The sequence below is a fragment of the Biomphalaria glabrata genome, chromosome 11 (genome assembly GCF_947242115.1).
Source record: "Biomphalaria glabrata chromosome 11, xgBioGlab47.1, whole genome shotgun sequence".
Taxonomy (NCBI): Eukaryota; Metazoa; Mollusca; class Gastropoda; family Planorbidae; genus Biomphalaria; species Biomphalaria glabrata.
Genome location: NC_074721.1, coordinates 31938724 through 31966073, shown reverse-complemented (window position 1 = coordinate 31966073; position 27350 = coordinate 31938724). Strand labels below are relative to the sequence as shown.

Genomic DNA, 27350 nt, shown 5'->3' with positions numbered 1-27350 from the left:
TATTTGCCTTGCACTTTTTGTTTAAGAATAGCGTGATTTTGCGCTGTAGCCACCAAAAGAAATGCATTTTCGAAATTCCGAGTACAAGAAAATAAAACGCATATTGCTGTCTGGCCGCCCACATCTCCTGTTTTTAAGGTGAGGTCAGATCAAGGACGAAATAAATGTCATTTGAAAACTCCCCACATAAAAAAGTCATAAAAAAATAATTACTTTATTGTTTCAAAGTAAGTATTTTTACTTGCAGTATTGATTATATTACAGTATTAACATGGTGGAATTTCATAAATGATTGCTTTGAATGTGATTGAGTCCTAACACTTTCTCTTTGTCATAAAAAACAACATGTCATCTTATGCCATTTTCAAATAGTTCTTTATAATTTTCAGTAATGATAACTTTGTTTAGTATTTGTCCAATAAATGCAAAAATTTTTTTTTACTCAATATGCGTTTCTCTGTCTTATCAGGCTAACAGCGGTCTTCTGAAAGCGTGCACTTTTGTTCAAAACTAGGTATGTCTATTATATGGACATGAGTATTGGACATCCTTTAAAACAAAGATGTAAAAGTCACTATGTGTTATCCCGCAATAGTTTCACATAGTTACGTCAGATGTGTGTGTCTGTGTGTGTGTGTGTGTTACCTAATGTACGACTGACCAGCATGGACCACTAAGTTATTTGTAACCAAAAAAAGAAATTCCCCAAATTATTTGCTTGTAATATGTTTCACATGTTTCGGATGTTCCTTCAGAGTTGAAGATAGTTTACTTCCTAGTCCAAACCTCCCGCAGGACGACCGGGATGGGAGCGGGCAGGGTTTGAACCCTCGACCGTCGATAAATCCGAACGACAGTCCAGCGCGCAAACCGCACGACTAGGCAGCCATTTTGTTAATACACAGTTTCTATACATTTTGTCCGGGAAAACCAAAAATGTACTTCAAGACCTCAGTATGTTTAATAAAATTGATAAAAATAAATAGCTATTGTTTTGTTAATATTATTTTGTTAATAGTCTCTATTATTCCCCTAATTATTTTGTTAATACACAGTTTCTATGCATTTTGTCCGGGAAAACCAAAAATGTACTTCAAGACCTCAGTATGTTTAATAATATTGATAAACATAAATAGCTATTGTTTTGTTAATATTATTTTGTTAATAGTCTCTATTATTCCCCTAATTATTTTGTTAATACACAGTTTCTATGCATTTTGTCCGGGAAAACCAAAAATGTACTTCAAGACCTCAGTATGTTTAATAATATTGATAAAAATAAATAGTTCAAGATTATATATAGCCTCTCTCTCTCTCTCTCATATATATATATATATATATATATATATATATATATAAACGCTTCTATAAAGTGCACTAAAAAGTAGAAACTATGTGTTTTGCGTCGGTTATAGTGAAATTCACGCCAAATAATTTTTTTTTTATATTTTTATTGCGTTTTTTTATAAGCTTTGCTTAATTATTTTTTATACCATTTATTATTTTAGCCTTTTTATCAATTAAACATTTACACTCATTTGCGGACACTGGTGTATGTAAAGTTCCCCTTTCAGACCTCTGTGGTCTATAGGGCAGATGATGTAAAGGTCATTTGTTTCTGTGGCCCACGGTTAACGAGGCTGTTATGTGTCCAGCACAACGCCCAATCGCCTTTACTTTCCCCAACTAATGTCAGGTACCCATTAGAGCTGGGTGGACTCAGAGCGAAATTAAAAATCCCAGTCTTCACCAGGATGAAAATCCGGGATCCCAGGTTCGGAAGCCTATGCTTTCCAGCTCAGCCACCGTGCACTGATGTATGTGACTATATTTTTGTAGAAGGTTTGTAGTCTATTGTTCATTTTTACTTTTTTTTGCGAAAGTCCTAACTCTCTACACAATGTTTATCTCCCTTCTTTAAGTACATTTTTTATACTATAGATATAAAAGCAAAATTAATTAATTACGACTAATTGCTTTTGTTTATTTATTGATTCATGTGTTGACATCGATCATGAGTTTGTATGCAAAATTTGATGACAATGGGATGAGTAGAAGTGGTGGAAAAATCGATGGCAAAAAAAAATTAATAATAATAAACATTCATGAAAGATACAGCTGCGAGATAATAGAAGCGTTGTAAAAAAAAATACTTTAGATTGTAAAGGATCTATATGTGTGTCATTTTGTATCTGGCTCCACTGAGGCGATATTTTTACTCATGTGTTAGTTCTTAAAGTCAATGAAGCGTTATAATTATGCATTTCCTTATTAATGTTGGCCTACTTTTCCAGTCATTCGGTAAACAGTAAAGACACATATTGATCTATTGATCTACACTGTGTGTATATTATATATATAGCTAGTACTCTACAATTTGTTTGTCGCTAATCTTTATAGAACGAAATTATTAGTTTGGTCTTCTCTCTAAGGAATTTTTATTTTTTTAACATTAGTCACGTGACTTCCGTCGTAGGGGTTGCTGTGACAGTTTGAGTAACCAAATCCCTCCATTTTCCCGGTCAGCTGCTGATCTTAGCAGGACATCAAGAGAGAGGCCTGTCCATTCTTTTACATTGTCCAGCCAGCTTTTCTTTGGTCGACCCTTTCTTCATGCTCCCTCCACTGGACCTTGAAGAATGTCTTTAGACAGTCGTGTCTTACACTAGGACCAAACCAGCTCAGCTTTCGTCTCTTTACAGTACCGAGGTGTTCTTCCTTTTTGGCAGCTAGAGAGTGACTTGTAAAAGTAAAAAATTCATTTGTCTTCTTTTCATCGTATCTGATACCCAACATTTTATCTGCAGCATTTACTCTCAAAGGCTTGAATTCTTCTTTCAGCCTCAGCTTTCAGTGTACACCTTTCGCAACTACAGAGACCACTGGCCTAGAATACTCTTCCAGATTGTCCACAGTTTGCTCATGGCAGCGGTTGCCAAGCTTAAGTGGGTTTGTATCTGTTTTATTGATCTCCCATCTTTGGCTATGTTAGATGTTAGGTATTTAAATGAGCCAACGTCGTCTAATGATTGACCATTCAAATGTATACAACATCTCGTTCTATCTCCACACAAACTAGTATTTGGTTCTTTTTTTTTTTTTGCACTAATTTCCATGCCAACTGCTTTAGAAGGGATGCCCAAACTACGGTCCACGGGCCATAGCCGGCCCGTTAAGCGATTTTTGTCCTGCCACTCGAAACTTTTGCCTAAAATGCATAATGAAGTCACATAGGTTATAGGTTCCAGAAGGCGACTGTTGGCCTTCTGATAGAGACTTAAATGAGTAGACGTTATTGCTTAGAATTGAAATTAGTGGATGCCTGGTCGTGTGGTATGCGCTTTGGACTTTCGTCTCGATTGTCCCGGGCTAGAACTCTTCCCTATCCCATAATTCCATACTCTAGGGAGGTTGGACTAAGATGTAAACATCTTCATTTCTGCAGGAACATCGATAGACGACCCTAACTTGTTGTTTTTTTACGTATGTATTTTATCATTATTATTATTATGTTAGAAATGAACGAGTAGTCATTCTCTGGCGCTGCCAGGGTCGAGTTTCGCTAAAGAGAAACAAAATTCATCGTGGTCTCTTTAACAGTTTCCACTGAGGAATTTTCTGGTGATGTGGCAGGTATGCAGTAGTACCGCCCTCTGACAGGCAACGAGGATGTTCTTAGGAATGTTAAGGGTCTTGAAGGTGTCTGTGAGGTCAGTTGTTATTATCCCCTCGGTTGATATAACGGGTATATTGTTAATCTCCAAGACTAGGTTCCCATATTTTCTTTGTTTTTCTATCTCAGTTTTTCTTAAATTATGAGACAGTGGTACGGTGATGTCGATAATGGTAGCGTTTTTTTTTCTTTTTTATCAACGAACAGAAGATTTTTCTAGCCATCGTGGTTAAAAACTCAGGGAAATCTATTGTTCCATTACCATCAGCATCTACTTCATTAATCATATCCTGTAATTCTGCTTCTGTTGGATTCTGACCTAAAGAGCGCATGACTGTGCCCAATTCTTTGGTGGTGATTGCGCCGTCACCATCTTTATCAAAAAATCTAAAGGCTAGTTAGAATTCGGCTACTTGGTCTTCTATCAATTGGTCATCCATTTTAGATTGAATTGGTGCTCAAAAGCAACTATTTTTTTTTTTTTTTTTTTTTTTAAAGGAAACCTCAGAATTTGCGCTATTCAGTTTTAGCTTTATCATCATAGGAATCCTTGGGCTTTATGCCTCTTTTCTTTGCCTCTTTTTTTGGGCTTTATATGCCTCTTTTATGGGCCATCTTGCCTCTTTTGTGGGCTTTTTTTTTTTTTTTTTTTTTTTTTTAAATATGTTTTTATTTGTAAGTTACCATAATTCACAAGTATTAAATCATAAACAATTGAAAAGTGATTAACCTAAAAATATAATAACAGTAATAGAAATATTATTTAATATCAAAGACATACTACCTAACCAATGAACCCCCTAAAGACAGAAAAATGATACAAGTATACTCTACTCAAAAGCAACTATAATCCTGCATACACGTATAGGATGCGGAATTTCTAAAACGCTTGTTATTAAAAGAAATGTTGTAGTACGTACTATATAATTTATAAAATCTGATTTTAAAAATGGTTCACATGTCTGTGTTTAATTATATAACGAAACAAAAAGGGCTCGCTTTCAGAAGAATAAAGGCAGTAATGCATCTATGTCAAGAACGGCATTTAAATAGAACTTATAATACATCGAAAGCAAAAAAACATTTAGAAAGCAAAGGAAATACATCGCCCACACCTTTTTCCCTTCACTGGTGCCATATCAAGACAAATTTAGAAAGCAAGAAAGTATAAAATAGTTTGGCCACATTGTTTGAACGCCAGCCTTGCACATCCAAACAAAAGAGTATATAGTATGAGATATTTAATATACAGCGGAAGAGGAAGGCCAAGAACAGCATGGATTAGTGGAATGAAAGCAACACTATGAAATCTTTTTACTCATTGGGCATGTAAAACCTGAAGGTATAGACTTATGTCTATTTCGGCAGACTTTTTGTTTTTAAATTCAATACAACAATTGGTACATGAACTATTCTCAATATTTCTCTAATAATTCTGAAATTCTGTCAAATGTTATTATTTAGAACTAGTTACAGGTGTTCCCGTCTGAGCGCAATGGTTCACAATACTCTGGTTCTCAATACTCTGTTTAGTTCTATAGTATAGAGATGATATATACAAGAGACAAGGGTAGAGTTTTAAAAATAAGTGAGAGACTGTTTGAGAAAGAGAAAGAGAGCGATAAACATAGAGAAAGATAGAGGAAGAGAGAGAGACCAAGATTCGATCTCATGATCGTCATTTCATAAACCAAACTGTGTACTTCTCAGCCACCATAAAAAGAAGTAACCAGGATGGAATCACACAGTTTCACTCACCAGGTCCACTTGCCGAGCTTACATCTTAAATAGGCCCTAATGCTAGATACTTTTAAACCAGTCATACAATATCGTCTGATCTGCGGAGAAATACTCTGTATACAATCGTAAGACAATGTGTGTAAACAGTCCCACTGACTTATATGTCAGCTGTCTAAATATTAGCTAAAGTACTGGAGGGGGGGGGGTTGAACTAAATAAATCGACCAATGACCCTACCAAATCTTTAGCACCAGAGAAAAAACAATTCAAAACATCTCATCCAATCCCTTTTTTTGTTGTTTTGTTTTTAGCAGCAGAACTGGACTTAAACCTAACGTGATGGGAGCAGGTAGGCCTAACGTGATGGGAGCAGGTAGGCCTAACGTGATGGGAGCAGGTAGGCCTAACTTGATGGGAGCAGGTAGGCCTAACGTGATGGGAGCAGGTAGGCCTAACGTGATGGGAGCAGGTAGGCCTAACGTGATGGGAGCAGTCAGGGATGCCGCAAAATTAGGTCTACATTAATGATATCTCATACATTAATTAATACCCCACACATTCGACGACATTAAATTCCCCGCGCAGCCTTTATATACCAGCCTGCACTAAATTAACCTTTCCATAGCTATAATCTAACTCTTAATCCCAGTAAGTTTCCTTTGAAACTTGTATTTTTAAATTCTACATGTCCTATGAGGTCCACGTTTGTATTTGTTTCACCTAGTATGGATTTACTTTACTTAAAAAAAGGAGGGGGGTGGTAATTTATTGTCTAAGCTCTAAGTCTCAGTGATGGAGGAAAGTTGCCTACTCTATTTAATTATACTCTAGGGGAAAAAAAAATCTTTTCCTACTATGTCGCTGTTACATATAAATTTACATTGTTACGAAATTGAATCATCTGATCAGGGGCGGATTTGGTGCCGAAATCGGCCCGGCATTACCCTACGATTAAGTACAGAACTTGATTACATATATGCATAAAACTGACCGCATGTGTGCAAATCTGAGTTTGTATGACGTAATGTAGTTCTAGATGTAAATAAACTTACAGACAGAAATATTTAATTGCAATTGGAATCTTTTTAGCTTGTTACATTATTTTGATATTACCAAAAGAGTAAAGCATAACACGTGAGGGCTACCTATTTGAATGTTATGCGCTCTGGATACAAGCTGAAGGCGCACATGTATATCCAGGAAGTCAGCCTCTTTGTGGATAAGAGTTCGTGTTTCTACATCGTCTGCCATGATCTCCAGGAGTAAATGGAGTTATGAATGCTCCTTCGAGAAAGTTCTCATCAGATTCAGTCATGTTTCTGAATTGTTTGTGCCAAACTGGCAAATCAGTCATTTGTATCTCTTAACAGAGGATTTCGGTAATTCTTTTACTTTCTATTTTGTTTTGTTTTGTTTTTTTTTTTTTGTTTCCTTTCAATGTCTATTTCGTTACATGTTTAACGGCTTAAATAATAATTGTGATTTGTCAATGGTTTCGTAGCTGAGAAATTCTGGGAACTTGCAATCAACAGAATTATATAATGCACTTTAGGATAGACAATCCATCTATAAACAAAACTACTTCATAACATTAAAAAATATAATTTTTAAGTTAAGGATCCCGTTTTAGAAAGACAATCCATCTCTGTGTCAATTCAGGTAACAGTGGATCTACAGACTGCTGTAAGCATGACTACATCATAACATCAATAAATATGATTTTTAAGTTAAGGATCCCGTTTTGGAATCATACGAGAATATTCACAGTCACGCTAGTTCGACTTCTATAGGACTATCATAAAATGTAGGTCTCGTTTTGTTTGTTCATTTCTTAGTGTGAAAAGAGAATTGAACCTCACAGAAGTATGGCTTACGGATATAAGCGAATCCGTTGTTTCGGATTTTGTGGATTGTTTTACATAGTAGGGTCTGTAAGACTCTTTTATCAATGGTAATGAGAGGCGAATCACGTTTTCTGGACATTTAGTGTGTCTTATTCGGCAGCACCACCGGTTCGTTTGTCCTATCCATGGCCACCGACGTGCCACTGGCTTAATAGATCTAAATCTAGATCTATATTATGTAAATTCAAGATTAAATCTTACCTTGAAGTTGTGTGAATAGTTTTGTTTGATAAAAGCAATAAGAACAGTCCACTTCTTGATTTAATAAGTCATGAACTCAGAACAATACACGTTAGAAGTTGACTATTTATTTCAGTCAGAACATTTCCATTAAATTTCTCAAAGCATAATCATTTAATTTATTAGATCTATTTTACAATTTTGAGATGCGAAATGAATTGCTCCATCATTCTTAATCTTCAATCATTGCAATTACAATGACATTGATTATTACACTATGTCACTCACATTATACAATTATTTTTCTGATATCACAACCTCTTTAAACACAATATTATTTTGACTTTTTCTTTTGTTCGAATCTATTTAAATTTGTGAGTTACAATAAACTTCATAAAGGAATAAGGAAGTTGTCACTTCTGTTGAAAAAGACGACTTAGAATAGCAAACGACAGTAGCCTCCCTTGCTTCCGGTCAGCATCCCCACATTTCCTGAGACAAGGGAAATGATTGGTCGATTACTTTCTCGTGCGGCGTGGCTTTGAATTGATTGAAGGCAACGAGTGGAATGGGAGGCTCCCGTTAGTTGACAGATGATGGGGGGGGGGGGGGGGGGGGGGAGCTGATGTTGAAGTAGAAACCGCTTCATTCACTAAATAATATTTGTTGTTAAAGGACATCGGTAGAACTTTGTTTTGTGATCGGTCCAGAGTCCTAGACCTCCAAGAGTTAGCGAAAGTCTATCAACTCTAACTTAATATGTCTAGGTCTAGGACTCTAGGTAAACATAAGAGTTTTTTTATTCGAAGATAGAAAAAAAAATTGTGTGTGTGTGTGCATGTTGAGCGTTGAATGTAACAAATTCTGTTATTATCCAACACCTATGGAGAGTCCCTTCAGAAGTTATTTTATTGTCAAACTGTTATGTAATGTGGGTAGCGGCCCATCTCTCCTCAAGGGCGGATCTAATACTTTGAATTGAGAAGGAGGTGGGAGATTAATTTATGGAGGTTCATAAATTGTGGCCATTTATTTATGTGTACGGAAGCTCAAAATTGGAACCAGTGAAAGCTGCTCATGTGGAGTATCACCAGAAAATGCCGACCACGTCCTCCAAAACTGCTCTCTTTACCAAGAAGCCCGTATAAAACATTGGCCCCAAATCACCCCAATAGAAAGAAAACTATATGGAGAGCTCCCTGATTTGGAAACCACTGCGCAGTTCATCTCATGTATTGGTCTAGTCATATGAACACTCCAACATAATACTGAGAACGAAGAAGAAGAAGAAGATTTATGTGTAGCCACCACCCCTACCCCCGACTCCCCCCCCCTCCTTTTTAACATATTAGAACAGTGTTTGGAATAGGCCTATCATTTTAACTTCCTACTGTCTTTCCGTCCAAGGGCAAAGTTCGTAGTTGACCGCAATAACATTTTATAACATTTATACAGTTTATATATTGTCCGTATTTTTTAAAGTGCACTTCATTAAAAAAAAAAATATTTGTAACATCCTGTTACAAATGAACAGTGATAGGTAGAGGTCAACGTATGACCCCGGCGAGATGACACAGCAGCGGGTGTTCTCTGGAATGTACATGTATAAACAAAGACAGGATGTGACGTGTCCCTACGTGTTATTCCAGAAGGTACTAGCAATGTCCAGTGACAGATAGAGGTCACAACTTGTGACCCTGGCAAGATGACACTGCAGCCGATGTTTTCTGGAATCGACATGTATAAACAACGACAGGATGTGACGTTTCCTCACGTGTTATTCCAGAGGATATTAGCCGTGTTTGTGCAACTTTGGACAAGCGATTAGGGACTCTATAAGCCAGAGAGTTAATGTGAAAGTCATTCGTGAGTGAGTCGTCGGTACTGTTGTCTACGGTGCGAGACAGTAGAAGAAAGGTGTGTACGACTCGATGCAAGTTAACTAGGGTAGAGTTAACTGGAGTGAACTGCTGTCGTTAAAGTCTATACAGCGAACTACAGTGGACTTGAGCCGTTACAGTCGATACAGTCGATGTAAGACGTGTGCGGCTCTGATTCGGTAGACTTTGAGTACGACTTGGTTCAGCTTTGGGAGACCTGGAGCGACACTGGGAAGTGTGTCGTTGGTCTGTTCTGTGGAATATGGCTCGATGCAAGTTGAGAAGAGATGAATTGCAACGAAGTGAAGAGATGAATTGCAACAAAGTATAGCTAACTGTAAACTGACAGATATTGTACAGTCTTCTACGCTACATGTTACAGTAACAAATTGTTAGAGTTAATAGTCAATAAAGTTATATGAAGCTGAGAGTTTAGTCGTCAAGTTCTTTGCAATGTTTTTATTTGTGTGTCTACTAATACTTCTAGCCATAAGATTCAGAAATACGTAACAATCCCGTAATAACTGCTCTTGCGCCGACGCAAGTAGCATGGTGACGGAACTACACACATAAAGATCATTCCCATTTGTTAATTACCATCGTTTGAATTCTTCATAGCTGTTATCTAGTATATCAATTGTTTCAAGTGTATTCGTTCTTATTCTTGTGCCCAGTTAAATGTGTATCAAGTCATCGAAGGCAGTAGTTCTAGGAGATGAAGTCAAGAACAGTGAAGAGACACACTCAGGTACCCAGGAGAATCTATCTAAAACGTGTTCAGAGGCCAAGATATTTGTTGGAACCCTGCAACATGTATACACACTTTTTGTTTCATTTACGACAAAATGGACTGTTTAAGAAGCACGTGAAAAGACTGTCTGTTCAACCATGATCAGAAACACGATGGGAATATAGAAAGTGGTAGAGCTTTAAGATTCCAAGCTACAGAACTGTGTGATGCTTTAGAAGAACTAGCAGGAAGCACAGATGATGCTCAAGGAAAATATTGAGGCTGGATCCTTAGTGAGCCCAATAAGAAACTAGGGGACTTTGGTTGCACTATTTGTTTCAAGTAAATTTTACAAGCAAGGAAATTCAAAGTAACACTATGGATAATTGCTGACATCATTTGAAAAATTGTGTGATTGGTTTAAGACATATTGAGAGACAGAATTTAGAGAGAACTTTTTCAACCAAATTTGTTTACAAGGCATTGCAATGTCTTCACTCGGGGTTTATGCATCTGAAGGAACATCGCAAACTCTTTGGATTTTTGTACAATTTTCAGAATACGACAAAAGACAATATCAGTAAATGTTCAGCCGACCTTGACATTGCTCTGAAAGACATCTCAAAAGACATAGATGGATTATGGGGTGACGCGACAAAATAGCGAGGACAAAAAAGCGCCGACTAAATAGCGCCGACAAAATAGCGCGAAATTTCCCGTCTAAATAGCGCAAGACAAAGCAGCGCGGACTTATATATGATTTGTATAAAAGTACTGGATTTTAGTAAGTGAAGGTCCTGAGCAGCATTTTTCTTTGAAGCCTCTATCTTCTTCAATATCAATAGATCTAAAAGTATGCCATATTTGCAGAAAAAGAGAGTACTTTAAAATTGTATCTTATTTTCCTTTTTCATCAATATTTAAATTGCATAACAATTATTTTAAAATGTAGTTACCCCATTCAAGGTTTAGGTATATGATTATGTGTGTCATAGTATAATCAGAAATCTTGATTATCTGCGGCATCTCTCTTTGATCAAACCAGGGCAAACTTAGGTGTGTCAGGATTAGTTAAGCTGGCGGTTACTATTTTTATCTGTAAATACTGCCTTCGAAGAACTTAAAGATGCTCTGACAGATGTTTAAAGGAATTTGTACGACTATTGAGAGGACAACTATATTGATCGCCAGAGACGAAACCGCAGAGTGACTCCAAGATTTCCGATAGCATTATGGAATGTTAGAGATCGTGTGCAGGACAATCTACTACGAACAAACAATGCAGTGGAGGGATGGCACCAAGCATTTCAACTGTCTATTGACAGTCATCACCCTAATGTGTACAAGTTAATCTCTCAATTCCTCAGAGAACAGGAGAACACTGAGAACAAGATTCTGATGTACAATGCTGGAGAACGAAGTAAAGCTGCAAGAGTGTATCAATACCTCCAACTTAGACGTCTTGCAGATATATTGCCAATGTATGGAAACATGTATGGAGTTTCTATGTGACATTGCATACAATTTAACTTTGTGAAAGTGTGCATGTGTATATATGTGTGTGTAGGCCTAAATCTGACAAGTATGGAAGAATATTATCGTGTTTTTGAAGTGCATTTTTGGGAATAAAAATAAATGCTATACTTAGAAATTATACATTTTACCTTGTTATAATTTTTGCATAATGTTGCATATTTATATTTTTTAGATATCTCAAGTGTTTCCTGCAAAATTGCTGAAAATTAATTATAACAATAAAATATTAAAAAATATTGTCTCTATTAATATTTAACGATATCTAAAGTAGTTTTTGCAAATGAATGAAAAAAATATTTTTCTGCGCTATTTAGTTGGCGCTATTTTGTCGACGCTATCCCTTTCTCCACTCTCTCTGTCTGTATCTATCTATCTATCTATCTATCTATCTATCTATCTATCTATCTATCTATCTATCTATCTATCTATCTATCTATCTATCTATCTATCTATCTGTCTGTCTGTCTGCATGTCTACCTATCTATCTATCAGTGGCGTAGCAAGATACCCGAGGGCCCGGGTTCAAGAATATTTTGATAGGGCCCCTCCCAAAAAAGATAAATGTAAAGTGAGACAAAACAATTGAATCATTTATATGTATAGGTACATTTATCAAAAGACGGCCCGATGCAAGTGGTGTATCTTTTTATATAAGTTATTAGTAACAATGTCATTGCGTTTGATTCAGTTAGGACTTGGGCAAGTAATAGTGTCTTCAAAGTCAATGTTTGTACAATTTCTTAACATAATTAAATGACTTAAAGATGTTTCAAGTGAATAAAGAAATGTTTTATGATTTGTACATTCTACACATTTACATTCCTAAAACACTTCTAAGAGAAAAGTTTTCAATATTGATACAGACTAAAATTTAATTCTACTTCCATCATTTAAATGAAAATAGATTGAACATTGTTCTGGCCTTCTAAGTAGCTAAGTCAGTAACCAGTGCATCTATTTCTAAACTTTTGGCTGTTTCTCGCTCAATGGAAAAAACACAATGTGAAGCCAACCTGCTCTGTGTCATAGAAATTCTTAAATTATTTTTGATCAATCGAAATTTTGAGTGACCGCTAAGCTTAACAAATTGATACAAACAATGTGAGAAATAAGATGCATGCTGTGACATTGTTTAGAAAATGTAGTGATAAAATGTAATTGTCTATGAAAAAAAATAAATGAAATAAAATAAACATCAAAATAAACATCAAAATCTCGTACACAGACTTCTTTTGTCGTTATGAAAAGGTTTCTTTAAAGGATTGCATCTCTGAACAATATGCTATGGCGATATCATCTGGGTCAAATGCGACTAGAAGAATGGTAGCATCATACAAGCCTTTGTCGTTTGCACTTGAAATGTAACTGGGCAGTTACGACTGAAACATGACGACAATATTTTATGTCAATGAAATCTGTCAAGTAATTGTACAGAAATGACAAAAAGGCTTCTCTTCGAGTCCGAAGTTTAATGAGGAGTGCAGTATTCCCCTTGACTACGCAGCCCCGGATGTGGCCTACGTATTTTGCCACAACCAGCGCAGGCATAACCATTGTCCTCCGGTGGTCGATTTAGATTTTTTTTCGCCGTCTACGTCTGTCCATTATATGTATCCCGATGCCTCTGTAAGTGACCTCCAGCTTTCTCGTTCTGAGGCCACATGAAACCAGGTGCATTATTCATTATTTGCAGCTAAGCTCAGTAATTTGATCAACTTTTGATATGACTTAAGTGCAATGAAAGAGAAAAATCGCGCCGCTATGACCTCTTATAGTACCGGTATTTTGATCAGCACTGCATCGCCCAACAGGTCTATTATTTCGTTTTGAATCTGTGGGGCTTTTGTTTTCCTGTCAGATTTCAATATTCATAGCAATTTTAAATAAATCAGGTCAGAGAATTTTTTAAAAAATATAATGGTATTAACTTTCTGTACGAACTATGAACCAACTACTAAGCATTGGTCAGGTATGAAAATATTAAATGATCAATGTAGACATCTCTCTATCTTCTAGATCTCTGTTATAAACCTGCTCTTCAATTCGGTTTCGCCATTCATTAGAATACCACAAGTACGAAAATTATGTCACATACTTTGATGTTTCTTTTGTTTGCTTAATATTTAATGATCCTTTTTTTTTATTCTGTTGTAAACATTTTGTACACAATACAGAGGACAACAAAAAAAATATGATGAAGACTTACACTATTACACATTACCTACTTTGTCAGATCGGATAAAGTTTTAAATATTTGTTTAGTTTTTGTTTTTTTTTAAACACCATTTTTAATCTTAACCAAATTTAGAAAGTAATCTAATGATAAATACTTTACATTTCTTGGAGTATACTCTAGTCGTATACATTCTAGAAACACAAATCATCTTAGCAGGCCACTCACAACTAGTACCAAAGAAAGTTTTTTTGTTTTCCTATCATCACTGTTCTGTACATCAGCAAGTCATTTGACATAGTTCAATAGTTCATTGAAGTCTGAAGATTCTTTAATGGTGACCATGGTCATCTGTTTTGCCTTTATTTGTTAATATGTCAAAGGCTATTGTGACAGCCCAATGCAGCAACTGCTATTCCAAATCCTCAGAAAGTTCTACGTAGAGCAATGATCCCCCAGCTGGTTGTTCCATTAACAGATGGATGGAAACGCCAAACTTCATTACGTATCCAAGGATCCTTTAAACCTAAAGCTGCCAATCTTCTCTGGAGGCGATCTAGTTCTGGTATTCCTTCTGCCTTATAGATCTTCCAATATGGTACCTCATGAGGAGCATGTCCACCACCACCCATTGTTTCAGAGAAAATAGTATGAGATTGTTTGTATTGTCAGTTTGTTGACTGACCTTTGAGAAAAATCTAAATTCAATTTAGTTTTGGTAAGTTTCATTGCTACATAAACGTGCACATTTGTAGAGAACAAAGTTCTCTCTCGAGAATTATATCCGGATATTTAGTAAGATGTATGTATCTCCAGAACGCTTTCTTGGACGTTCAGTCTTACTACTTATTAGCAATACAATCTCCAGGTCACTTGGTGGGTGGGGTAAAAAAAAAACAACTAATAAATTCAATTTAGTTTTGAGAAGTTTCATTGCTACATAAACGTGTACATTTGTAGAGAACAAAGTTCTCTCTCGAGTTGGGTCCCAACTGATCGAGAGTTATGGACCCAAGTGCAATCAACCCCTTTGCGCGATTGTTTGAACGCCACAGACTGTGGGCCCCTAATAGTCGTGGGCCCGGGTTCATTGAACCCCTTCGCACCATGGATGCTACGCCACTACTATCTATATGTCTGTCTGTCTATCCTGGCCTATATATGTCTGTCTATCTATCTAGATATTGGCCACAAGAGTGAGAAAAAATATTCGGCTATTAAACTTTTCATTGTCATTGCTTTTTATCTATTAATCAAGTTTAATCTTTGATATCTTCTGGTTTTAAACACAAGAAACTCTCATTGAAAGGTGACAAGGTTTTGACAACGTCCTTTATGGACAGCTGTTCCTATCTTGAAGACTTTGACTTAGTCTATAGTCCTGAGGTTCTCCATGGAGAAATGGCGCCAAGCTATACGAGGAGTTTCTTGTTTGAATTTTCCTTGTATCGGCTGCATTGGGACTGGCGATTCATTCTGTCGAAGGACATGTCCTGCAAAGCTCATGCGACCTTATGGTGTTTAATAAGTAGATTTGTTTGTCTTTGCCTGTGATACTTTGTCCTCCCTTGTTCTCCTCTGGGCAGCTAACTGTTTACCCTTTTATTATAGATCTACATAGTTTCAGTTTGTCTCGAGGTCGACCGTCGATGCTTCTTGCTTCTGGTTCTGACTCTGCCCATGATATATAGGCCTAACCCATTTTTTAAAATAATTATTCCTTCATTGCATTTTTTTTCAAAATCTAGGTATAAGTTTTTGTTGCTATTAATTTCCATAGAGACAAAAACAGTTATTTTAATCTATTTTTTACGAACTCTCAGGCTATTTGCAAACTGACAATTTCTTACTAATTGATAAGAGTTCTCGATACTGCAAACTAGACACTCTATTTACCTCTCAACAAGTTTAGAATCGGAAGTGTCGGATTATTGCAGCTTTAACTGCTGTCGAGGCTTTGGTTCTGATTCCAAACTACCTAATATAACAAAACAAAGATCAACGTCTAATCTTTCGACACTACAGAATGAGACAACATATGTACCGGAAGCTCAAAATTGGAATCAGTGAATTCTGCCCATGTGGAGTGTCACCAGAGAAAACTCTTTACCAAGAGGCCCGTACAAGACACTGGCCCCAAAAACAGCCCAATAGAAAGAAAACTATGGAGAGTTCCCTAATCTGGAAACCACTGCGCGGTTCATCTCATATATTGGTCTAAGTCATCTGAACGCTCCCAACAAACAAACAAAAATGAGAACGAGGAAGAAGAATCTAAAACATGCTCAGGAATGATACAATGATCACACTATTAAATTATATATCACGAAACTCTTGACATCCAAATACTCTACAACAGTTTATTTACTCCTGGATGTGAGAGTTATTCATTAGGGGCTTCACAAAGCCCTGGACGTCTACAGTTCTAACTACTGCCCTGGTTTTTAACATATTGTCATATCTCTAACCAGACACACTTAACTAGTTTTTAATAGTCCTCACTTTCCAGTCTTTTGCATGCAGCACATTATGGTAGTCGATACACGGGCAAAGGTGCTCAATTATGTGGTTGCCAATAGTAGTAGTAGGTGTGAAGTTTATTTTCTTTTAAATTTGCATTTACATTGTAAAAACAATGTTCCTTAAAAAAAATTAAAATAGGAGTTTTACCATTTCGGTGCATATTTACAAATGAACTTAGTATTTGTAGAGAAAAGAAATAGAAAAGTCAAGGGCAAGTTTTAAAGTGGCATTTAAACGTACAACAAAGTGAGATTTCTTTCTTTAATATTTGCATCAAAACCAAAGATTGTTTAGCAAGCAGGCCTGGCCAGAACAGACTATGGTATTCCCGCTTTCATGGCCTCAAAAGTAGCAACGACCTGGTGACTTAGTCCTAGTAGTGGAGCTAATTAATGCTCAGGATGGGGGTCATTTCTAGAAAGCTTTAGGAACTATTGCTTATCTACAGAACATATAAAAAAAAAACAGGCAAAGAAAACTTTCTGGTCAACAAATTTAATAGCTAACAAAAAACAAATGTATATTAGTAGAAAATGAACGGGTTAGAATCACAGAGGGTCAGACTGTATATAAACACTGTCCTAGGAGGTAGACTATAGCATCTCAACTTGCTGTGTCAGCTCTCAGCTTTGTATTTCTCACTAGACATTCAACAAGAAACAAAAATGTAAACAAAATGTCTGCCAAAATAAAAGGTGGCATGGAAGAAATTGTATAAAGAAAAAACTTGAGAATCACACTGGAATGTAAGGCACCAAGTGGTCAACATAGGCATTCATATATTCTCAGTTTCAGCTTAGGGCAGCTTGAGTGGAAATGTTTTGAACCCTATTGAATCAACTGGATTTGGTTTACAATCCACATAGTTCTTGAACACAAAACTATCAAGTAATAAACCAAATAACTATTCAATACACAATCAATATTTATCAAGAGCGCCAAAATATATGGGTCACAGCTGGGTCTACAAAGCCACATATTTGTATGCCCCCCTCCTCTTTACATGACAAATTTTCTTTCAATAAAAGTCAATTACAAAGCAATCAATGTTAAACAAATACACAATAGAAAAAGTTTTCAACATTCCAAGCTAATATCAATAGCATCAAAGTGTCAACTTAGTGATGAGGGTATGCCAAGAAAATATTTCAAGCAGGTATATCACATTAAGACCTGAACATCTGCACAACCTCCAAAAGTTTTCATCAAATTTCACGTTTTTTTAAATAAACAACAAAAAAAAAACAACGGATGAGAAATATAAACAAAAGACTACACCTGGTAGTTTGAACATTAAAGAATAGAAACAAGTTACAGGCGAAACCCTGAGAGAGAAAATACAAAAACAAACTTGGTTTTAAAAAAATGTCAGAAAAATTACATTAACTTTAAAGTCAAAATAGTAATAGATAAACTCCATGACAATAATATTTTCACATGAATTAAAAAAAAAAACAGTGCCATTATTTTTTTTTTCAAAAAAAAAAAAAAAAAAATTCCAGCTTTGTCAATGAACAAGTCTAAAGTTTATCAACCATAAGGCTATAAAAGGTTTGGGAAAAGTTGGTATTCAGAATACAATAAATAAAAAAAATTATGTTGGTAATATCTAAAGCTGAGTTTATGTACTATTTTTTTTTCTTTCTTAATTGTTATGGTGCTAAAAATTATTTCAGTTAGTTTGTTACAGAACATGCACATATAAAAATTTGCTTGAACTTGTGGTCTTTCACCTTAGAAGTTCTGTCCCAGTATTTACCACTAGAGAGATGAACTAAAAATCAGGTGTTTAATTATAAAAGAGCATTTCTTTAAAAGAAATGAACAACTGTCTAACTTAATGCCAGGAAATAAAATGTTTTCAGCAATCAAAAACAAAATCCAAGTGCTTTAAAAATGGCTGCTGTTTGATTAAAATTACAAAACTGTTTCAAAGTGATGTCTTAAGATAGATCAAATGTTGGAATGTTTAAGTTAACCACTTGATAAGCAAAAAAGATTCTTTTTTTTTTAAAGTTATGTTCAAGTTGTCCCTCAGCATTAAAAATGATATTTCCATAAGCTTAGATGGAAGTAAAACTTGTTTGCCAGTGCAATGTCTAAAAATTAAATCTGCACGACATCAAGTAAAATGTCTAACATAGGAAGTAAATAAAATTTGATATAGTTTGCTTTCTAAAAATGAACAGTTTGCTAATATGGTTGGAAATTTAAATTGCTCTTTCTCAAAAAGTATTAACACAACAGTGTGTGAGACTCAACTAGAGGATGCTAAAAATTGGTCTAGTAAAAATGATCCAAGATTTTTCAAAAAAAAATATTCTTTAACTTTGGAAGTCTTCAAGAAAAAAAAAATTAAAACAATTTTTTAAAATGTTTTAACCCTACTCTAACAAATTAGGAAATAAAAATATTTTGTAAAAAAATAAAATTAATAAAAATTAGAAAAAAAAATTAGGGATTTAAAAAGCTTCATTTCATAGATCTATTAAGATACTGCTACGATTTTGTGCTTCCTAGTTGAAAAACGAGACAACTTTTCAAAGAAGTTTAAAAAAAAAAATTGCAATAACATAACAAAACAGCTTTCACATTGTGTGTCAATTACACAAATCTGATAAAATTTTTTAAACATACATACTTATACATTTACTTCATGTATTAATTTCATACACTAAATATTTGTCAGCTTTGTTTAGTGAAAAAAAAGAGTCCTAAGCTTAACACAATGCTTGGGTACAAAAAGTATTTATAGGGCAACTGTACTCTTGGTGTTCCTAGTCAAAGGTCTGTGATGACGTAAATTGTCCGGGGCATGTTGCCAGTACCAGCATGACCTACACAGATACTTAAAACAGTACAAGTCGCGGCAGAAGTAGTTTCCTTGTTGTGCGTTGCATAAGCTGCATATAGCATCCCCCAAGTAAGGATCAACCTGAAGCTAAAAAATTGTATAAAGCATTATCAATCAGCTGATAGAAGATAAAAACTGAACAGGTTAAATGTTTGGGATGTGGGGGATAAACTGCTTGGCTACCTCTGAAGGAATGCTTGGTTTAATCCCAACGAAAGCTGATAAAGGCAGCTAAAAAAAAAACAGATACCATGAGATCACAAAAGAGAATGGACCATAGAACACTAATGCTTTACACAAAAATAAATTCAAAAAAATAAATAATTAAAAATGGACATGCAAAAAAAAATAAATAATGATAAATATGTTTTAGTCATGTAAAAAAAAATTTATGACAATTTTATTGTTTCTCCACAACCCGCTAATGCTTTAGGAAGTTTATGTTTCTTCATTAATTAGAACAACTTTTAAAAAAAGAATTACAAAGTCCCTTGTTACTCAAAACAAGTTATCTTTAAACACCATTTCCATTTAATCTTTCCTTTACCCATTCCAGTCACCAAATGTTATGCATAATATAAGGGCTGAATTTTTTTTTACCTTCTTAGTAAATTTAGGTGTTTTAATCTCCACAAAAGCTGCCTGTACAGCCTTCATGTAACTTTTGCGACTGTTAAAGGATACTCTGCCTGAACCTGCATGAGATAAATATACATATTTCAGTTTTAAACAAGAAAAATATCTTGAGTGACCCATCATATGCGCTTCAAGCTCTTGTGTTAAAATTCTGTTAATTTCCAATCTATATTGAAACCAGCTCACACCTGGTTACATCACATCAAGAAAAAGTGATCACTACTGGTCATTCTATGATAATAGATCCTAGAAATTGTATGTCATCATATGTACAATACATTACCACACATTACATTTTAAAAATTGTAAAAATAAGTTATTTACCTATAGGATACTTATGCTTATCAGTATCAATCCCAGCATAGATAACATTGCCAAACAGGTCACACATAATATTCCCTAATGCTTCAGCAGTAATCATTCCATGGAGGGCTCCAACAAAGACAGTCTTATTAGACTCCAGTCTTTGAGAGGGTTGAAAGACATGATTACTGTCAGCCAATACCCAGGGAATCACCTGAACCTGTAAAAGACATTTCATTTCAACTAGCATTTGTAAAAAAGAAAATATAAAAAAAATTGTTTTAATTGATCAAATTTTTTTTATTTGTTAAAAAAATTGAAAATTTAATATACTTAAACTGACTACTAATTTGTACATGTGCATAGTAAATATTTAGATAGTAATGCAGGCTGATTAAAAAGCTAACTCTTTCTCTCCTAGCCGACGATACCATAGTTGATTTCACCAGAATGTGGAAAATAATTACGGAAAGAAAGAGTTAATGTTTAAAATGATTTTTTAAAAGGATATTTATAAGTGGACACCTTGAGTTTAAACTGACTTAAAACTGAAAAAGTTATTTTAAAAAATATATAGATTACATAAATGAAACACTAATGCAAACCTCTTTTGAACGCATTCTTCTAGAAGAAATCTTATAAAAGTAGTCCCCATTACTGAAATCATGTGTACAGGCCTGAAGCAGGGATCTAACAGATTTTTCACCATCAAATAGCAAATAAACGTATCCTGGAATATTATAAAGTATTTTGTGTTATTAAGAGTGAGACACGTCAAAAATTAAAACTTGAAGTGGTAAAAATGAAAAGGCTTACCATCCTTTCCTGGCCATTCCACCTTCATGTGTCCATACTTATTAAATGCTGCTTGAAGACCAGCTGTTAATAGAAGCCACAGGTCATGTCAAGCTCAACATTAACAAAAAAAAAGACAATCTACAAGTACAACTAAGCAAGTAAAATATTAAAAAATCCTTTTTAAAAAAAAATCCACACTTACATGTCAATAATGTAGAATTAATTTCCTTTTCAATATCAAAATTATTACACATTTGTTAATTTTTTAATTGATTCATGTTTTTTTTTAGTACAATAAATACTTGTTTAAATTAAAGTGTCAGCAAGGGTACAAAACCTGAGATAGATGAATAGTGAAAGATTAATTTTCCTTGCTGGCATCAAACAAAATAACCAGTAATTGGTTGTTGTTTTTTTTTATTCATATATAGTTTACACCAATGAACAATGTGCAAAGTATCAACTTGATCCAAAACTGAGTCAAACTTTTACCAGAGTTGATAAGATTTGTAAAAAGTGAAACATACATTCTGTTATGTCCCAAGGGACACCACCCAAGAAAACTTTGCAAGAGTAAACTGGATTTTTATGATTTCTAGGTGGTAGGTGTCCACTCCAAGTACAGCTGGCTTCACTCACAGCTGTAATATACAATGTAAAATGTGGTTAGCAGTTTATAATGCTTAGGAAATACTGTTATATTTTTATAACATTTTTATAACTGATAGAATGCTAGTGAAATAAACCATTACATGGTGTGTCAACTAGAAAACCGACAATTATATAAGCTCTTTGAATTTTTCTTTTTAAGATAGAAATGAAATCTCACCAGCAGCATTCCTATGGAGACGAGCAGCTCTTTCTATTGCATAGGGATCCAAGTTTGACAAGTACGAGACGTTGGCTCCACTTGCAAGATTACCAGAAACTGGTTGCCATCCCACTCTTTCACTTAATGATCTAGTACTTCTTGCAGGATGTGGGGTCATTCTGTCAAAGGCACAAGATACCATATTAAAGAATAATTGTAGAGTTCTTTCCGTCTGTACATATGATTTTTAGGTTATAAAATCAAGACCTAAATGCAAAATATGTGCAAAGCAGTTTGTTGTTCGATATGAGCTTTTGAAAACTGGCTTACAGATGGAATCATGCTAACAAGTACAGGAGTTCACGTTTTTTTCACATAAATGTTTTATATTTGGACTAAAAATCATAAGAATTGGGGCTTGTTTTGATTTTTTAAAAAAGCTTTTGTCAAGACTTCCATAATAAGTTGAAAAGTATTTTGCCATTTTTTTAAAACAAAAAAATTAACAAATTAATTAACATAAACTAACAAAACTGATTATATAGAAATTATTAAAACAAGAAATGCTATTAAAAAGATATTCATGTTTCATCATTAATGTTTAAACTAAAATAGTCAATACAATAGAAGCCTTAAGATTCAGTTCTTCTAGTAAATTTGCAAGTGGAGAATCTGACCTAAACATCCTACAGTTCAAGTTTTTTTAAATTCCCTTACCTGCGCATATTCTGGGCATCTAAACCTGATTTTGCATATGAATCAATATAGTTTTGCTGATTCACTGTCAAGTTGTTCTAAAAAACAAAAAAATCTTTAGTGATTTAGATATTAACTATTTTTATATCGCCATTTTTATCCTCAAAATATATTGGATTGTCTCAAGTTTTTATGATAGAGTGATTGGTCAATTCGTTGTAAAAATAATCTACCTAGTGAGCTGTTGGTAAACAGTATAAAATAAATTAAATTTTATCTAATTTATTTAACCATTGGCTATGTGTCAACTAACCATCATTTCCAAGAGAGCTGAGTCATCAGTGAGTTGACCATTTCCACTGTAGGACTCCTGTGGAGACCGTGGTGGTGTTGGAGGTGCTTGAATAGCTCTAAGATTTTGTGTATGCTTAGTTAACAAGTTAGAGTATAGCTTCTTCTCAATAGGTGATAATGAGGAATCACTTAAAGGACTCATCAGTCCAGTGCTTTCCCTGAAGAAGAAAAGTTAAAAGTAAACTGCCTACATTAAATTACGCTGCTGAACTATGAACAAGACTTGTGACTTCAAAGCAGATGTAGAGTACAATAGTACTGAGAGGTAAAGTAAACATTAAAAAGTAAGCTCAGACAAGGATTTAAACCACAGACCAACTCAGCAGGTGGTGTAACCAAGTGAACCTGTGTAGTGAATGCAGATCCTAATAACTCCTGCAAAGTCTTTTTGGGTAGCCTAAATGGTTAAGTCAGTTGTTAGCTTGGTAACTGTCGCTTTATGGTGATGTAAAATCACCTCAATAATTATTTGCTACTCTATGCTACATGCCAATATTTATTCATCTATTGTTCGAGCGCTGAAGTTTCAAACTTCCCTTAAATTATACAGCTACTCCTAATCACTTACGTTTGTTGATGTTTAGCCAACAAATTCTGATACAAAATTTTTTCTGTTGGAGAGAGTGAAGCGTCACTTAAAGGACTATAAGGTGAAAGATAATCACTGAAACAAAACAATTCTATTTAGACAAATACTAAAAATTGAAAATCATGCCATTTACATTTTATGCTCACTAACTATATTACTTGTTAATTAATAGAGCTATTAAAAATAATTGGGTACATAAACACTAGCAATAATGACAGCACTATGATTAAAAGAGTACAAGCTTCAATCTAAAGTACTTTACCTTGACATTGTGCGACTTTGTTTCTGAGGAGTAACATTTAAAGTGGCATCATTTTGTGAAGGAAATGCTGAGGAGTTAAATGCATTCTCACCAAAAAGTTGGAAATTTCCTGAAAGAAAAAATATTTTAAACCTAAATTTTTTTTTTAATATTAAAAAATTAAAAATAAAACTTTGGAGAATGACATGAAGGTATGCATGAATACAAAACTATACAAAATAATTAAAGCAAATCTTATTTCAAGTGTTAGAAATTTAGCTTTTTTTTTAAACAAGATAATTAAACAATGTTGCTTGTTTTTTAATTCAAATGTCAAGCTCTATTATATTAACAGACAATACAATGTGATCAAAAGTTGAAACTGAATAACATATCTTACCATATAAAGCCTGATTTGTTCCAACTGTTGATGTGGCTGGTGATGGATTGGGTGTAGGACCAACACTATAGGCCGAGTTGTTACAGCAAGTGTAAGCAGCAGACTGAGACAGTGGTACGTTGGCATAGCTCAAAACTGACTGGAGCTCTGGCGTTGGGTGTGGACAGTAGGTGTGACATCCAGGATCTAGGAAAGACAGTATCGGTACACAAAATCATTACCTAGGCAACAAAAGATGTTCTAGGGCTGCTTATTTGAAAATAAATGCACACATTACAATACAATAAATAAGCTGATTTTTTTTCAATTCAATATATAATTGAATAAAAAGGCTTAAAAAGTTCTTAACTTTATTTTGAAGATATAATTGAAGGACTAAACACCAGAGCAATTACCTAGTAGAACAAAGCATGGCATATACCTAGTATAACAATTAAAAAACATTCAAGAAATAATGAAATGTTACTTTTGTTCTCGATCATATTTTTAGTGTTTCAATATCTAAAAATGTTTGACCTAGCAAATTTTATTTCATTTTTGAAGAAGTTCCTTGGCAACTATTGTACCCAATGTAGCATATGATATATTATCTTATAACATTTTGTAATTAGTTAAATCTTATTTTATTGCTAATAAAAAATATTTTAAGAAACCTTGCAATTGTTGTAATTGTTGAATTTGCTGCTGCTGAATCTGCTGTTGCTGTTGAATTTGCTGTTGGATTTGCTGTTGTTGACTTTGCTGCTGAGTCTGTTGAGATTGTGATGTTGGGATACTCAAATTATTCACCTCTAGGGAATTATCAAGAAGTGCATTGATGCGTCTGAAAATTTCCAAATTACTCGGCAAAACTGACTGACCCTGATCATTTTCATACGTTTCATTCTTTACAGCAGTACTTTGGTCAACATTCTGTAAAAATAAAAAGATTACTAATTGTAGCCTTTTTAGCAAGCAACACTAAAAAGTTCAGAATCATGTTTCTCTTTTCTACTGAATATTTCAGTTGATTTTTTGAAATGTTAAGATTTAGGTTTATAGTTTGATTTGTAGGATTTATAATTTGTTATCGTTATAAGATGCTTAAAACTAAATTGTGGTCAAAGCAAAAGAATTATACAAATACATACTATATTGGGACTATATTATAAATTATATATTATACAAAAATTATTACTAAATATTACACTTTAACTTTAGAAAGAGTTGAGTAATCAACTTAAGATCTTTGTTTTTAAAAAAATTACATTTTAGTCATGATTTAAATTAAGGAATTTGTTAATATTTAGATTACATTAGATATAGACTCTAGAATCTAGATCTAAACTAGATCTAAATCTAAGTCTAGAGTAGAAGTAGTAGAAGTTAAGTTTCAATGAAAGGGAGGCAAACCAAAGAAATTTAGAATCTAGATTAATTCTTGGTAGTTGAAATCAAGTTATCTATCTTAAACTTTGGATCTACTGTGGAGATCACTTACTGCAGAAGCCATGCAGAGAAATACGGTAACAATCGCAGAAAATATTATATCCTTTGATAACAGAAGATTCCACACCGCAAATTAATAGGCCTAGATCTAGACACTAATCTAGTCGAGATTTTTTAAACTACAGTTGTCGACACATGAACGGTAAACTTCAGTACACTAGTGACTGTATACAATGAGTAACAATGAATGTACAGCACGATACTCCAAACCTTAACTGCTATGCCTTTAGATCATACTTTTGTTAAATGTAAAATCAAAACTATCGAAAATACTGAAAAGTGTTCACCAACTATTGCACATAAGAAATAAATAATGTTAAGGAATGAATATTTATAGGTCATCGTTAGCAAACTCACGTGAATTTGTCAAAAAGTTTTACCAGCCATCGTTCGTCTTGCAGAAGTTAACTTGAATTATCTCCCATCTAACAGTATTGTCCAATCAAATAACTGGTCACTTTTTTTAGTTGGGGAAACGTGCGTGCAAAAAGCGTGCATAATTGTGTGTGTGTGTTTAGGAAAAGACATTCATATTTTTTTTTTTATTAAGTAAGAAACAGTCTAGGTCTTGACAGTTTGTCTACTAATTATATCGGAGTAAATTTCTTATTCCATGTTGTTAACACAATGATGACCGGATGTCCTGCACTCACACTCACACATACACACATATAGCCTACACACTTTTGATTGCTACATTGGCAGTGCTTTATTTAATGTATCTGAAGCCAGCAAAGGAATGGGGTATTAATGTTGATGTTGATAAGTTCTTTGAACATTGCAACTGGAACTCGTTTGCCTTCACAAAGATGAACTATAACAACCTCCGTTAAATAATGATGAACAGTGATGTTGTGGTCTTCTTATTTTGTATAGCCTATTTTAGTCAGTTCATGTGAAACTTAGTACTCCGAATTCCTCATGATATATGGACTTTTCTTTTGGAAAAAAAAAAACGTGTATTTGATGGTCATCTCACAAACGCTGAAAAGCAGACAAAGGTATGTCTGTAATGTTGGCCTCCTCCAGTCGTTGAGCGACTATGGCTCATCTCGATCACTTTTTCATGTGACTGTGGAGCACTTTTTCGGAGAATCACTCCCGTCCACATATATCGCAGGTTGAGGTTGCTTTTGCTTTGGTGGTAGAGGAGCCAGCCATTTTTTCGTATGGTACGCTTTTCTCCCAGAGCTGAGGCCCATGTTTTTGTTCACTGTCCTTAGCTTTCTTGGTCACCATCTCTCTATACATAGTGCGGTCTAGGACTATGTCTTCCTAATGGTCAGTATCAATTTTCACTGTTTTGAAGTCCCATTTGATTACATCCACGTAACGGAGGGGGGTGGGGGCGACCAGTTTTTCTTGAGCCAGACGCGAGTTGCCCTTCAAGAATGACTTTCGAGGTGCGATTTTCCCCCATCCGGCGAACAAGTTTCTACTAAATGTACTTATTGACTTAGACGCGTCATTTTGACAAAGAGGTTGTAGCATTGTCTGAGTAGTAGTAGGCCTATACATGTTCTTCACAGTTAAATGTCGTAAGCCGCACGGGGCTTATAGTTTGCATTAGATTTTATATCGAAAGGGAAGTTTTATCGCCAAAATCATCTGTTGGGGGTTTTAAACTAAAAAATCTCTGGAGTTATGTTGTTCTTTTAAATTCAAAACCCCATTTAGCTACGGTCATAGAATTTAGTAACTGTAGTTTGCTTTAGAATAAAATTGAGGATAGAGGTTTTCCACCTCAAAACGTTCTGTAGGGGGATTTTAAACTCAAAACCATCTGGAGGGGTTTTAAACTTTTTAAAAAGCCATCTGTAGGAGAGGGATTTAAACTCAAA

At 34.6% G+C, this 27350-nt stretch overlaps 2 protein-coding genes across 2 annotated transcripts in view; both read right to left on the bottom strand.

Moving 5' to 3' along the window:
* The window catches only part of LOC129921852 (ETS translocation variant 4-like), an 87614-nt gene extending 79752 nt beyond the window's left edge, over positions 1 to 7862 (bottom strand). The window contains exon 1 of the mRNA XM_056005034.1: positions 7519 to 7862. The gene's annotated coding sequence lies outside the window, so the exon portion shown is untranslated. The remainder of the gene's footprint in view (positions 1 to 7518) is intronic.
* Positions 7863 to 16818: 8956 nt separating this feature from the next.
* LOC106066288 (cytoplasmic polyadenylation element-binding protein-like) lies at positions 16819 to 25805 on the bottom strand. Its single transcript, XM_013225273.2, has 14 exons — positions 25502 to 25805; positions 24675 to 24933; positions 24022 to 24207; positions 23643 to 23751; positions 23360 to 23455; positions 22751 to 22949; positions 22459 to 22535; positions 21760 to 21920; positions 21458 to 21571; positions 20949 to 21011; positions 20738 to 20862; positions 20154 to 20352; positions 19794 to 19888; positions 16819 to 19280 (listed from the first exon to the last, which is right to left on the bottom strand). The coding sequence occupies exons 1-14, from the start codon at positions 25511 to 25513 to the stop codon at positions 19089 to 19091; spliced, it is 1887 nt and encodes a 628-aa protein (XP_013080727.2). The 5' UTR covers positions 25514 to 25805; the 3' UTR covers positions 16819 to 19088.
* Positions 25806 to 27350: the final 1545 nt, after the last annotated feature.